The sequence below is a fragment of the Malania oleifera genome, chromosome 9, assembly GCF_029873635.1.
Source record: "Malania oleifera isolate guangnan ecotype guangnan chromosome 9, ASM2987363v1, whole genome shotgun sequence".
Taxonomy (NCBI): domain Eukaryota; kingdom Viridiplantae; phylum Streptophyta; class Magnoliopsida; order Santalales; family Ximeniaceae; genus Malania; species Malania oleifera.
Genome location: NC_080425.1, coordinates 73,062,033 through 73,077,773, shown reverse-complemented (window position 1 = coordinate 73,077,773; position 15,741 = coordinate 73,062,033). Strand labels below are relative to the sequence as shown.

Here is a 15,741-nt window from a genome sequence, read left to right as displayed (position 1 = left end):
CACTCTCCCACATGCCTCTTGCTACATCTAGGGCAAAAAGGATAGGTTTGATCACCTTGATACCCCCGGCTCCCCATCTTCTGTCTCTGACCTCCACCATTTATGTCTCTCCTCTATGAGCCTCAGCTAGTACCTACTCGGAATTCAAGAAGTGTGGGCCTCTTCCTCTGACTTGGCATCCTAGCACCTCTCGGCAGGCTGGTCTCTATTACTGTGGCTTTATCTACTAACTCTAAGAAGGTTTGGACCTGGAAAGCCACCACCTGCTCATAGATACTCTGTCTCGGGCCTCCCTCAAATCTCCTCACCTTCTTTTCCTCATCTGGCACCATGTATGGGGCAAAACGGGAGAGCTCAACAAATATAGCTGCATACTGTTGGACTGTCAAGTGCTCGTGGATCAAATTCAGAAATTCCGCAGCTTTAGCATTCCTGGTAGTAGTGGGGAAGTACCATTCAAAGAATATTTCCTTGAAACATCTCCAAGTCAAAGCTATAGGTACTGGCCTCTGTTCCTCCAGTAACTTCACTAATCTCCACCGGCGTTTAGCCTCCTCTGTCATCTTAAAAGTAGAAAATGACACTTTCTGCTCCTCGGTGCAAGGGAGAACTGCCAATGTCTCCTCAATCTCCTAGACCTAGTTCTCTGCCATGAATGGATCGGCTCCTCCTAAGAATGATGGGGGATTCATATGAGTGAACTACTCAATCGTGCAGCCCTGTGAACTGGTGGGCAGCCTTGTTCCCCTGAATTTCTCGCTATCTCTGCCATAACTTGCTGGGCAAAACTAACCCTGTCGGTGTGTTTCTACCTTGCATAATTTAATGAATCCCCAAAAAATGAAAGAATGCGTCACACCTGAGTCAAATAATACAATGGCTTTATTTAAAAGCACGTAAATGTTACCTATCACCACATCTCCTACATTCTCGGCATCACTAGGAGTCAAGGAATATACCCGCGCCTGGGTCATACCCCTTTGATAGTTTCCATGTGGTGCCTGGTTTCCTACCTGATATGGCTGTTGTAGGGGTGCGTTGCTTCACTCCACGCGACAATCTCGCGTCAAATTTTTGGGCCTACCTCACCAAAAGCAACCACCTGATCCTGCACTGCACTCTTCCGAATACCTCTTGCCACACGTAGGACAAACAAGGCATGGTGAGGTGCCCTAGAATGCTCCACCACCCGTATTCCGTTGTTGGCGTTTGCCATTACCATACCTCCTCCAAGGACCCTGCCTCGCACCTATATGAGAACTAGAAGACATTGGCCTCTTCTTCGAGTTCTGAGCCTCTACACCCCCCTATAGGCTTGCCTCTGTCGCAATGGCCTTATCTACTAGTGTAGCCAACTTCTGCACCTGTAACACAACCACCTACTTTATAATCTTTTGCTTCAAACCCCTCTCGAACTTCCAAACCTTTTCGGACTCGTCTGGTACCATGTAATGAGCAAAGCGTGATAGCTCCACAAATCGAGCGACGTATTGCTGAACAGTCATTGGTCCCTGAGTTAGGTTCAAGAATTCCTCTGCCCTGATAGTGGCTGGAAAATTCTTATCAAAGAACACCTCTCTGAAGTGGCTCCACGTTATAGCCACCGGTACCAGTCTCTGCTCCTTAAGTAGCTTTACCGCTTCCAACCATCTCTCGGCCTCTCAATCAGTTTAAATGTAGCATATAGCACCTTCTGTTCGTTGGTGCATCGCAGTACGACCAAGACCTTCTCGATTTCCTAAATCCAATTCTCTACAAGGATCAGGTTGGTACTTCCCGTGAAGGTAGAGGCTTTAGGTGAGTGAACTTCTCAATAGAATCTCCCAGCTCAGCAGTGGGACGATCCTAACCCCCAAAAGCTCCGCATAGCCTTGGCCATAAACTGTTAGGCAAAATTCCAAAACACCGCTATATAATCGCTGCCACCCTCATGGGCAGCTCCCTCACTACTACAACCTCCGACGACAGCGTTACTATCCCTGGGATCCATCCTATAGACATAACCAAAACAAATTTAGAATCCTAATATCCTACCATGTTTGGTGTAATCATAATACTAAAATGCTTACTTTAAATAAATTCCAAATACCGGTCTAAATCTTTACGACATACTCTGCCAATTTCATATTCCCATTCTAGTTTTCAAGTTTCAACCTATTTTCTTGGAAACAAAACCATCAATGGATTGCCGTAGTTTTCTGAACCCATCGACTGATCCAAAAAAACACAGATGTCCATCAAGGAGTTTCTGTCTCCAAGCTTACGAAGAAAAACTAAAAATTCCTATTCTACTCATTACTATCCTCGTCTTACTTAAAAACCTATACTTTGGTAAGATCATCTGACCTAGTCTACAGAACCTAGCAACCTATGCTCTGATATCACCTGTACCGCCCCGACCTACCACGTAGCTTGGAGTGCTAGTAAAACATACATACATACATACATACATATATACATACATACATACATATATATATATATATATATATATATATTTCTAACACTATATGTAGCATATATAAATGCAACCCGATCTAACCAAGGAATCCCGAGTGCACCTGCCATTACTGAAATTAACCCATACAACGGAAGATTTCTAAAACATCCAAACGATTTACCAAAGTTCTATATGTTCCCAAATACATACACACCACTATCAGCCTACATATTATAATCCCAAAATAACAAAATAAGATATTTGGTATCTCGCCAGTTTTGATAACCACTCCTAGAAGTCTAATCGCAGCCCGAGGTAAACTAGGTACAATTCCCTAAAGGACCTGAAAAATAATTTGTATAATGGAGTGAGACATTTCTCAGTAAGAAGGATTATACTATTATTAGTATGTGGCTAGCATGAGTTCTTGTGTGAATATAAAACTTTTATTATTTAACTGTATATGAACTGTACTTAACTGTATATCTGAAAAGACATAATTTCTGAATAATAAACTATTGGCTCAATATAGCCCTTTTATAGTAAATTTGCCCATATATGCATAAAAGATACAACCTGGACTGTTGTTGTAGTGACCCAAAAAATAATAATATTTAATAATAAGAGAGAGAGAAAATAGATACAGAAACAGAAGGAGATCGTAGACTTAGCGTTTGTCGATGACATTGCATTTGGAGAATAAAATAATTTCAGGAAATGACCCAGCTTCGTTGATGAATACAGGGTCTCATCGACGAAGGTCTTCAGAATTTCATCAACGAACACAGGGTTTCGTTGATGAGGAAATACCGAGAGACGGATTTGGCTACTCTGAATTTCGTCGACGAACATAGGGTCTCGTCGACGAATTTTATGAAAGACTCGTCGACGAGGTGACATGTCTCGTCAACAAATCATGCTCTATAAATAGATAAAAACCAGATTTTTATTCATTTTCACCGCGCCTCTCTCTCTCTCTCTCTCTACGTCACTCTCTCCCTTCTCTCTACGATTCTGGCCCCACCAGTCACCAGATCGACGATCCGAAGCTACCATGACACTTCTGGCGAAGTTCTCTACAAATCTACCGGAGTAGATCGTTGGGAAAACGGAGTTGGATTTCATCCCAAATTCAGGGTAAGGTCTTTTAGTTAGTTTTTGGCTTTCTGACAGTTATAGGAAATGATATAGATGAAAGATATTGATATTATATTCTGACGAATATTGTTTTCAGGGTGTTTTGAAGGAGGCCCTGCGGGTGTTAGGCTAGTATTCCTTAGGGGCTTTCCAGTAGTCAGGTAAGGGAAGTATGTTATGCTAGGCATTATTAAAGTATGATACAGTTTATTTAACTATGAAAATTATGTATTTAGTAAGGTGTGGCTTGTGAATATGAATATGGTATGGGTATATGTTTTACGAATGCTAGTTTCATGATTTTACGAATTTCAGTACTATGATTTTATGGATTTTAGTACCATGATTACACGAATATCAGTATTATGATTATGTAGTTTCAGTATTATGATAATGTATATGACACTGTTATGATTAAACAGTTCTCAAAATTATGCATGAATTACAGTACAATTTATGCAGCATCATGGTTATTTCAGTACCTCAAAATCATAGTAAATCAAATAGATATATACAAATAGAAATATATTATATGATATCAGATCCTGTTGGACTTGCAGCTACAGAGCACGATACCGTTGCTACAGATACTATGTTACTTTATTAGTGCAACCACCTATTCAGATAATACGTGGTAAGGTCAACCACCTAGGCCTTTGAAGAGATTAGGCTCCCCATCCAGATATGGGTTGAGGTGGGCAGGTCGACTGACGGAGTTCAGTGATTTATTCCTGGTTGGCCAGCTAGGGTAAATCTAGCCTATGGGCCGCACAACCCTGTCATGAGGGGGGCAAGTCATGACACAGAGATAGCCACAGGGAATAGTTTTAGTTACTATTACATACGTACGGATTTACAGAAACAGGGACAATACTTATGTATACTAGAAGTACTTTGAATTATAACCTATAACACTGTTATGTTAAGCAACATGGAAAGGGGTGGTGTATTTTATTACTGGTACTGTACTTTGTATTCAGTTATTCATGTTTATATGAAAACAGATTTCATGATATATATAGTAGTTCATATGCCACACACTAGTAATAGCATATTTCTTCTTACTGAGCGTTGGCTCATCCCAGTGTTGAAACATTTTTCAGGTGATCCAGGTAGGCGAGCAGATCAGGCTCGCAAATAGAGGGACATTTATAGTGCCCTGTCAGAGAGTGAGTATCATTTTTGGGAGCGTTTTTGTATAGCCCTCACCAGTTGAGGTTATTTTGGGAACAGTGATATATGTATATTTTGAGATTTCATACTAGCACTCTGGTATTGTACATAAACGTATGTGGATATGTTTATATGATTTCTGCTTCCCGTTGCTTATTTTAATGATGTGGTATCAGAGTATGTTAACTGTTACAGTATATATATATATATAAGAAAAAAAAGAAAATACCCAATTAATTAAGTAGGTTGTTATAGTTGTATTAGTGTTGTCACGCTATCATAATCTCATACGACATGCTTCCCCCCATAACAGGTTGTGCGGCCCGAAGGCTGGACTCAGTATATGGCCGATCGACCATAACTGAGTCAGAAAAGGTAGTAAGTACGATTGTGCCTACCTATGGTTATCCGAAACTGCATCAGATGCCCCCCCAGCACTTTCCTCAGGGGAGTGCTGTGCCTAGGTCACCAATCATTTATCCATCATCACACTATCATCCCAGTGTGATTGCACTCCCTGCCAACATATAGCTACGGTACCATGCTCATAACATCACATTTCATATCCACATGACTCTAGAATCATATATGACAATTTACATAATAAAACTGTATTATATCTCATTTCATATAAAACCTGTCATTTATTAACTCTCGCCCCCGGCCATCATATTAAATCTCGGCCCCCGACCGTCATATTAAATGTTAGCTTTGGTGCAATCCCAAGAGAGGGGGTGAATTGGTATTTTAAAAATTTATCCCCTAGGTCCATCCACTAGCATCAATATTACACAATTCCAAGGTTAATCTAGTGCGTATAAAATAAATCAATATATATTCAACGAAAATTAAACTGCGCAAGTAATTTCAATATGCATACACGGGAAAGCAGTAAAGAGAAATAACACTAGAAATGTTATCGGTTTGGCCAATACTGCCTATGTCCCCGCCTTGGCACACTCGCACAAAGATTACACTAAGACTCACTTAACGGGTGGAGCAGCACCTAATATAGGCAGGTCAATTAGAATAGGGCTGACCTAAACCTTTACAAACAATCCTTCCGGGCTGGATTATTGCCCTCTTAGGCCATGCCTGGAATACAACAATATTTTTCACAATATAACCGGTATAGTGATTGTTCTTCTTAGTAAAGCAGATGTGTACCAAATGTAATCAATCATATACACATCAACAGTATAGGAAATGTAAGCTCAGTGATGTGATTTTGTGCAAGCAACACTCAACAAGGTATTATCACCAGAATGTTCAAGAGTGTTCAAAACAAGCTATATCTTTGAAACAAGTTAATATCGAATCTCAATGTTCAATTAGAGTTTCAAAGATGCTTAATCAAATATTCAAACTAACTCAAAATATTTTCCTTTAATGTAATGAGCTCAAGAGTAGTTTGAAAAATATTATAGCTTGTAGAAATTGTTTTTGCACAACAAAATCAAAGCTAAGGGAATCTTGCAATGACAATGCAAAGATCCCTAAGCTTGTTAAGATCCCTAAGCTTGTTAGTTTATCCCAACACAAGATTTATAATATTGAAATCAGTGGGATAAACTTAACTAAACTCCCCAAAAATGAATCACACAATCAAACAAGAATAGTGAGAGTATTAATAGTATCTAGTAATCACAAGCACACTCAATAAGTTCTCACAATATCACGATGTATCAAGAGAATAAGTATTTGAGAGTATTTTGGGCATTATGAGTTTTTGAAAAAAAGAGGATTTTGCATTAATGATTTTTGCTAATTATTGCTAATCCACAAAAATGAACTCATATTTATAGGATAGGGTAAAATTATAACCGTTTAGGACCCATAGGGAATTATTAGAAAAGATTTAAAACATATTAGAGCTTTTAAACCATTTTAACCCTTTTAACTGCGGTAATAATTTTAAATGACTCGAGAAGGTTCGGGTGGTTGAACCAAGGTTCAGTCGCCCAAATAGACTGAGCTTTGAAGAACATTTTAAATGGTTTGGTTGCTCGAGTCTAAGTTTGGTGGCCCAAACAAAAGTAAGAAACATTTTCTATGAGGTTCGGGTGCTCGGGTCTGGGGTCGGTGGCCTAAACACAAAAGTTCGATCGCCCGGGGCACAATTTGAACTAAAATGCTTGGCAGCCCGAGTTAGTGAACTGTCTTTTTCAAAGGGTTCGGGCGCCCGAGGGAGATAGGGTCAAAATGTGTTTGGTCGCCCGAAGCATGGTCAAACTGTTGACTTCTCAATAGTTCAGGCGCCCGAGGTGATTTGTTCACCTGGGGTTCGGTCGCCCAACCTCACTCAATTTATACTTATTATGTTCAATTCAATTCCTTTTTACATACCTAATTGTGAATGATATTTGTGCATGAGTGTTGGGACCTAAGGTCTTTTCTAAGGCCGTTTTGAGATAGTCCTAAAAATTCGGCGTCGATTGACCGAAGGGTGCCCTAATGACATTCGGTTCCCTATGGTCAGTCTATGGTCATGTTGAGCTTACAAACCTACATGCATGATATGCAGTGATTATTACAGACCTTATATCCTAATTACTATTATAGACCCATATTACATAAAATGAATTACAATATGAAACTAATCTTCAAGGTCTTCATGCTTTGCTTTGATATGCAATTACTTGATCTGCTAAAATGAACCGACACATACACTTGAAAGCCATCAAATACAAAATCGGGTGTGACCAATAAGGTCAACCTTAAATTTTAGCCCCCGACCATCATATCAAATCTCGGCTCAGCCGTCATATCAAATCTCCTCACCCCCCCCCCCCACTGTCATATCAAATCTTGGCTCCCGACTGTCATATCATACTATGTATTATCAGTAAAAACATTCTTCTCATATATACCATTTAAAAACTGTTCTCATGCCACACAATTTTTATCTGATAGGTCATAAATAAAATAAACTGACGGGGAAAGACATAAATTGCTAAAAATAAGGTCTGAGCATCTCCAGGGTTTTATTTAACTTAAACTATTTATTTTATAGAAAATAGGAGATTTCAAACCAATCACGTTAATTTTCCCCAAAACATATTACAGTCAAAATCATCATTTTCATATACCAAATTTATTCAAAAAATCACATATACCATTTTTGAAAATATACATTACCATTAAATCGATCTATAATTCAAAACAACTGACATAATATAATCCCCTTACCTAGCTTACTCGGAACCCTAAATCCACGCCCTGCGCCGTTCGAAGTTCAAAACCTAAAATTACATTTCCCCCAAGTTAATCAACTCAACCTATAGAATATTTCTCATTTAGCATTTCCTAGGCCTTATCTACTCCAAATTAACAATAAAATCATAAAATACTTACCCTGTTTTTGGAGTGGTGCCAAGAAAGCCCTGTTCAAAAATCTGCTCCACTAGACTTGTAGAGAAATATTCCTAGATCCTCGTGGTAACTTTCGATCGTCGATTCGGGCGACGAACGATGAGAAATTGAAGAGAGAAGGGGTGAGGGCGCGGGTTAGAGAGAGAGAGAAAAAGAGAGAGAGAGAGAGAGAGAGAGAGAGAGAGAGAGAGAGAGAGAGAGAGAGAGAGAGAGAAAGAGAAATTAAGTTTCTTAATGAAGAAGCAACTAAAAATCTATTTATAACCCTTTGACCCAGCAAGATTCATCGACGAAATGGGACCTTCGTCGACGAACCATAGAAGAACATTTGTCGACGAAAGAAGGGGTTCGTCGATGAACCATATGCCTGAAATTCCTCTCGGTATTTATTCGTTGATGACGCCTGAATTTCGTCGACGAACCATAGAAGGACATTCATCAACGAAAGTAGGGAATTCGTCGACGAACTGCTGCTTACCTTTTAAAATTTTTCATTTTTCCTTTTCTTTATTTATTTCCTTATTTCCTGAGTTCGGGTTTCTACAATTCGAAATCAACAATTTCAATTGGCCAAAATGTTCATAAAATCTTGTACTTTAATCTAGTAATCTCATATTCAAACTTAATCGGTTGGTTTCAAAAATAACATTTATTAACCAAACCTTAAGCTCGAAAACCTTAGTTTGAACGGTTGGATTGGAAAGTAAAAGCTGTAATCATATGTATATAAACATATACTACATTTTAATCAGTGAAATTTACAAAATTAACTAACATAATATAATTTCCTTACCTGTTCCTGAAGAAAATGCCTAAAACCTTCGAAATCACGAAAACCCTAATCGCACGAATCAACTGAATATCAACGACCTATGTGCTGAGAGAAGGGTGAGAGGATCGAAGAGCACCCAAAGATGATCTGGGAGGCTTAGGGGAGAGAGAGAGAGAGAGAGAGAGAGAGAGAGAGAGAGAGAGAGAGAGAGAGAGAGAGAGTTATGAGAATTATGAAAAATAAAACATAACTTAGGCCTTAAGTAAGTAGGCCCGTAGGAAAACTGTTACAGTTTTCCTGAGTTTGACAAAATTGTTGATGGTTTGACACTTAAACCGTAGTTGAAACCGTTGATGGTTTTGCTGAGCCTCCTGAAACCGTCGACGATTTGGTCTTGTGTCAAACCAGTTTCCCCTTTTTCCTTTTTTTTTTCCTTATTTCTATTTTCTTTTATTTATTTTATTTTCTTTTTCGAGTTTAGATCACTACAATATATATAATATTATATCTTATATAATTATATTATATTAGTATATTATTATATTATATTATTTAATTAATAATTAATATTAGTCCTTTATTTAATTATTATTATTATTATTATTATTTTTGAAATTACTATAACAGAGAAGTAGACTTTTTTGCCCATTTTCTAGTGCTTGGTTTGTAGACAAAGGCTTCTAGGGGGTATATCCATTTTCCGTTTATTATCTCTCTAATCCATTGATTGATTTGGTAAGATTGGAGTGCCCTTCCCCCCATAGTGGGCACCTCTTGAAGTATCTCTGTTTTTTGTTCTGTTTAAAGTCTCTGTTACTTCTTTATTCCCGTGTTTTTGTTATTTGTGTTCTTTATTGGTTTTAACCAAGTTAAAAAAAATATAAAATTGTTAATCGTTTTCTAATAATTATGAGGATAGAATTACCTTTATTTATTTTTCTAGTTTCTTTGTTGTGATTGTAGTTTATAAGATACATTTTTTTGGTTCTTGAAGAGTTACATTGGGTTCAATCTAAACAATAGGAGGTAGTTTGTATCTCCTCCCATTTTTATTCTTATTCCTCTTTAGATCCAAACTTGAGACCATTAATAAAGAGGGAAACAAGGGTATTGATTCTAAAAATCAAATATGATCTTTGGATCCATAGTTTTGTAACAACCATCTGTAACCAAATGAAAAAAGAAAGCTAGAGAGACCTTGGTGGCATCCAGGGGTTCAATGCTCAGTTTAGTATCAAGATAAAATATAAGTATTATAATTATAGTGTACATCCTTTAGAGTCCCCTTTTATAGATTAAATATTCTTGTAATATTCCTTTATTTTATCTTTACTTAGGAATTACTAGTGTTTCATTAGTCTTCCATGATTACTCTTGAATTACATGTATCAAGCTGCCCATTGTGAAATCATTTCTCATATGCTTAGAAAACTTGCAAAAGAGAGAAAGGATAGAATATAGGGACTATGGAGGGTACACTTGGGCATTATATGAAAGACAGGTGTCCTGAATTCATAAAGTTCAAGTTTGAGAGCAAGGATTAGAATGTCAAGTGGGCAGCTAACTTAAAAAAACACATATGGAAATTGCAATAATTCTTCTTTCCCACCATTGTGTTCCATGGAATTATGGTTTATGATGCTCTGGGAAGTCCTCCCACAATTGATACTCTGTTCCATTATTGTGTCAAGCCTATGCAAGCAAATGAAATGAGAAAAATAAAAAGGGAAAAAACAAAGTATCTTCACTTTGTATGCAAAGTTCATATATACATAACTGATTTTTTGAAAATTAGATTGAACAAATTGGATTGGTATTGTACTCATTTGGTTAACCTCCAAAATTTAAGTCAAAATCAAGTTAAAATAATTAAAAAGTGGTCTTGTTTGATTGATTTTTACGTATAATTTTTGTCTTAAAATATTTTTATGATATAATTACTATCTTATTTCAAATATAGAAGAATATATTTTAAATTTGTACTTTACTACTGAAGACAATGTAACAACATAAAAAGCTTATTTATTGCATTTCAAGCCGATATTTAATATAATCATTCATAAAAATAGGAATCTAATCATTGCGGCTTGATTCATAAGCAAATACTTTTATGAATAACAAAAAAGGAAATTTAAGAAAGTATAATACATTAAGTTGTATGTACTTTGACTTGATGGTTTCCAAAGATGCAAACATATTTAGTTCAAATAGAATCGATAAAGTAAATGCTTAAACTTTACATGAAGTCGAGAATTTTGAATTCGAAACTTAATTTGAACTCTATCAATATCAAAAGTGTTGAGCTTGAGTTTCAACTACTAAAAATTTTTAAAACTCTGCTCCATCAAGCTTGACTAGGCTTGTGAATAATATAATACAACTTGAATTTTGGTCTTGAATTGGGCTAATATGGGAGTGAACTTAGGTGGGAACAAGTTGGTTAACCGGAGAGCAGGTTAAGTTACATTGAGGTCCGCAAGGTGCCAATGCAGATATGAGCCATGAGTGGCTATGCCGTCAGTGCAGCCTGCTGTCAAAGGGTGCAGCCTGCTGTCAAAGGACTCAACACTCTTAAGGGACCCTGGGGGAGAGAGAGAGAGAGAGAAGGGGGGGGGGGGGGGGGTGAAAGAAAAGAAGAGAGAGAGTAGATGGAAAGATATACATACATACAACGGGCAGAAGCCTCCTGAATCCGCACAACAAAATTAACACAACCAAAAGACATTGTTCCTTCCATGGAAAAGAGAAAGAGGCCAAAACCCCCCACTGTGCCCCTGTGGGGTTGCCCATGGCCATGCCCATCTTTAACCCCCCCACGCCCCTCCCCCAAGACCCCAAATCCCCATTTTCCCCCTTCCATCCTATCTTCAGCCTTTATCACCTAAAACCCATTTTCACACGCTGTTACACCCAGACTCTCTCCAGACTCTCTCCCTCTCTCTCTCTTCATGTGAGCCTATTAAGACACGGGGCTCCTGAAGGCAACAATACAATATATTTGTAGCTAAGGAGGTGAGACTCTCATCATCTCACCATTAAATGCATCCATCCTCTCTATCTTTCTCCCTCTGTCTCGTGTCCACCGCCACCATTTCTTAATTCTCATCTCTCTCTCTCTCTCTGAGACACGCACTTGATGCAATGCCCTAAAGAAAGGACAAGACCTTTCACGTTACTGCACCTACTCCTCCGTCTCATGGCAGCAGCGGCCACCCACCTCAAAATCCAAACCAAGCCCAGACGCCGCAAGTGCCGTGAAACTACCATCTCCGCCACCGCCCTCTCCCACTCTCCACACTCTTCCGCCGCTTGTCTCCCCAACTACCACCGCAAGCTCGATCCACCCACCGTCGTTTCCCTGGACTCTTCTTGGTGCTGTTCCACCTCCAAACCCCTCTCCACCCCGCCGCCGCCCCCGCCTCCCTCGCCCCCGCCGCCGCCGCAACACCGCCGTGTCCCTGCCCAAGAACCGGGGAAGGCGTCGTACCTGTCCTCCGAATCGCCATCGGCATTCAAGATCCGATTCTCCCCCGGCCGGGTCTCTCCGGTCATGGAATTCTTCCCGTCCGCGCCTCTGCCCACCGTCAACGGCGTCGCCTCCGCCCAAGAATCCTGTCCTTCCGGCTTCAGTAAATTCAATTCCGCCCTCACTGCCGGGCTCCTGAACCCCATGTCGCCTCCGCCGCCGGCGGCCGGGGAAAAGACCCGGTCGAGCCCGACCCTGTTCGAGATGATGAATAGTGAGCCCGATTACCACCCTAGAACCCAGATCCCCCCAAACAACGGCGCCGTTTCCTCCACCAACAAATCTCCGTTACTGTCTCCTCAGGACAAGCAACTGTTCGTCCTCCAACGAATTTCTGAAACGCTGGCGAATCGAAGTCCAGGGAACCAGTTCAACGACGCGTCCTCGAGCGATACGAAGCTCACACTGAGCTCGAAGGACGGTGTTATTGTTTCCATCAACGTTCACCGTCAGATACTCGTTGCCCACAGCAGATTCTTCGCGGCTAAGCTCTCCGACAAGTGTTCGAAGCAGCAGCGATCTTCGCCTTACGTTGTGGAGATCGCGGATTGTGAGGACGTTGAAGTGTATATCGATGCTCTGAGACTGATGTACTGTAAAGATCTGAGGAGGAGGCTCGTGAAGGAAGATGTTTCCACTGTTCTTGGAATCTTGAAGGTAATGTAATTATGCATTTTAATTTTCTTGCCGGTTTTGTGATGATTTTTTTATGGCCCGTTTGGTTGCCGAGAAAGTGTAGGAAAACTTTGCCAGATAATTGTAGGAGAAAGAAGCAGGACGAATTGAATTTTTGGGGACACAAGAAACGAATCTAATTCAACCGTTTTTTGACTTTGCTCAGCTTAGGCGAGCTGTTCATTTTTTTTCCTTAATTGAGATAAATGCAAATGAAATTCATGAAATACAAGATTGGCAGCTTTCTTGTTCCTTGCTTTTTTTAATCAACCAAGCCAAATGAGGTTGGAAGCAATAATGCTTCTGGGAGCAGAATTTAAGACTTGAACTTAGAATTACATGCATATATGCATAATGTAATACAAAATTATTCTGAATTTTGTTGAATTTCGCACAAATGCAAATCTGTATATGGAAATCCATGCTTCCAAAGGCAATGTAAGAGTTTATAGGGTTCTAAACAGTTTGATCTTGTGTTTGTGTTAGGTATCGGTGGCTATAGGGTTTGACGCAGGGGTATTGTCTTGCTTGGAGTACTTGGAAGCTGCTCCATGGGCTGAGGATGAAGAAGAGAAGGTGGCTTCGCTGTTATCTGACCTCCGGCTCGAAGAGGTCGGAGCAGGGGAAGTTTTGAAGAGAGTTTCTGTTGAAGTTGCTGCTGGGTCTGGAGAGGGTAGTGACAATGAAGAAGTCTTGCTCAAGCTTTTGCATGTGGTTCTTGAAGGGAAGGATGAGAAAGCGAGACGGGAGATGAAAGGATTGGTATCAAAGATGCTTCATGAGAATGCTTCCCATAATGATTTGCGAAAAGAGTCTTTGTATTCTGCTTGCGATAGGTGTCTACAATTGCTTTGTCAGCATTTCTTGCGTGCAGCCAATTCAGACTTGCAAGATGCAGGTCAGATTGCACGACAGGCAGATAATTTGCACTGGCTATTGGATATTTTGATTGATAGGCAGATTGCTGAGGATTTTTTGAAAACATGGGCTTCTCAATCTGAATTGTCTGATGCACATTCTAAAGTTCCTGCAATTCATAGATATGAAGTGAGCAGAGTGACTGCTCGACTATTTGTTGGGATTGGAAAGGGACAGCTGCTGGCTTCAAAGGATGCGAGGTGTATGCTTATGAAGACATGGTTGGTGCCTTTTTATGATGATTTTGGGTGGATGAGGAGGGCATCAAGAGGTCTGGATCGGCACTTGATTGAGGATGGTCTGAGTAATACGATTCTTACATTGCCTCTGGTTTGCCAACAGGAGATCTTGCTTGCTTGGTTCGACCGATTTCTGAACTGTGGTGATGATTGTCCCAACATAAAGAAAGGGTTTGAAGTTTGGTGGCGGCGGGCTTTCTGGAGAAGAAATGGTGAGTTGGAACAGCGCCAGCAGTTACGGGTTTCGACCTCAACGGTTGACAACTCGTGAGATTTGATAATTCAATAATGCAGGGGACGATGGTGGTTCTAACTTCTAATTCTAATGGTTCTACCTCCTTTAGCACTCCCTGTGATTGCTTGGCCTGCATGGTGAGCTGGAGGTTCTTTCTTGATCTTCTTCCCTTCTAAACCAGGTGTGGTGTTTGATTTCTTCACAGAGGATTTGAGTTTCAGGAGTGTAGGAAGTGTGCTGTTAAAATAGATGTATAGCTGGTTTATTCTGGAAGAACAACGTATTTGGTTGCAGCTTTAATATTTTGCAGGCGATAATCTTAACTCGTTCGTTTCTTTTCGATACTTCAACGAGTCAATCACTTCATTTTTCGTTGTCATTTCTACTTCCACGGATATTTAGTGATTTTTCTTGTCATCTTATAGATTTGATCATCATCTAATAGGTGGATTGGCCATTTTGAGGAACCGAATGTTTATGTTGGTGAAAGAAGATGATGGGTTCATGGATTTGTGAGCACAGGAGCTGGACGTGTCATTGGGAAATCTCTATTGAACTATATAGTGGCATTTGGATTTGGTCCTCCTCCATTTAGGTTGTCCAGTGAATCCATCTGGGGTTCTAGGAACAAGTTTTTAACACACCAGCATTAGGGAAACATCCACTTCTACTGTCTGATGACGACCAACATGGTCATTACGCCAAAGCGTGCAATTCTGGTGTAAAAAGATTGAAGCACCATTTGGCATAAAGCTTGGGGCTCTCGGCAGATCACCTATTGGGGATTTGCAGTCTTATTGTTTTGTTAAAAGCTTGATTATGCTCCATTTACTATCAAATTTGTAGGTGTTAATTCTCTGTCTAGCGCTTCTTGGGCGATTTCTTGTGAGAAGCTTGTGTGCCCAGTACTGCACAGGCATATTCATACATTTGTAATTCAGGGTTAAACTTGAAATTCTAAGACACTTCCAGTAATAGAATAGTGGAATTTTTTTTACTGTGGTTTTGTGGATATACGGACATTCCTAAATTGCTTTGTTATTTTTGTTTTTGATATTTTTGTCCTCTGATTAGCTGCACAAGTGTGTACATTAATGCATTCTCCTGTTGTATTTTGGAGTTTCTTTTTCCAAGTACTGTATTTAGGGCTGCAAATGAGACTAGCCGACTTGAGTTTTCCGATATTCAAAGCTTGTTTTTGTTGAATTTTTAATCAAGTGTCAAGTTCGAGTCCGATTACTTAATAACCACTTA

At 39.7% G+C, this 15,741-nt stretch overlaps 1 protein-coding gene across 5 annotated transcripts; it reads left to right on the top strand.

Moving 5' to 3' along the window:
- The first annotated feature begins 11,595 nt into the window (after window positions 1-11,595).
- On the top strand, window positions 11,596-15,482 carry LOC131164730 (BTB/POZ domain-containing protein At1g63850). 5 transcript variants are annotated; one of them, XR_009139329.1, is made up of 3 exons: window positions 11,602-13,077; window positions 13,582-14,624; window positions 14,933-15,482. XR_009139329.1 is itself a non-coding variant. In XM_058122159.1 (2 exons), the coding sequence occupies exons 1-2, from the start codon at window positions 12,031-12,033 to the stop codon at window positions 14,521-14,523; spliced, it is 1,989 nt and encodes a 662-aa protein (XP_057978142.1). In that variant the 5' UTR covers window positions 11,596-12,030; the 3' UTR covers window positions 14,524-15,482. The 5 variants fall into 5 exon arrangements, 1 of the variants encoding a protein (XP_057978142.1); XR_009139328.1 differs by having other exon boundaries at window positions 13,582-14,668; XR_009139330.1 differs by having other exon boundaries at window positions 13,582-14,668; window positions 14,913-15,482.
- Window positions 15,483-15,741: the final 259 nt, after the last annotated feature.

Excerpts from the sequence above, each read along its gene's own strand:
- LOC131164730 (XM_058122159.1), top strand. The coding sequence starts at position 12,031 with ATGCAATGCCCTAAAGAAAGGACAAGACCTTTCACGTTACTGCACCTA. Across the intron at positions 13,078-13,581 it reads CTGTTCTTGGAATCTTGAAG|GTATCGGTGGCTATAGGGTT; the intron begins GTAATGTAATTA and ends TGTTTGTGTTAG.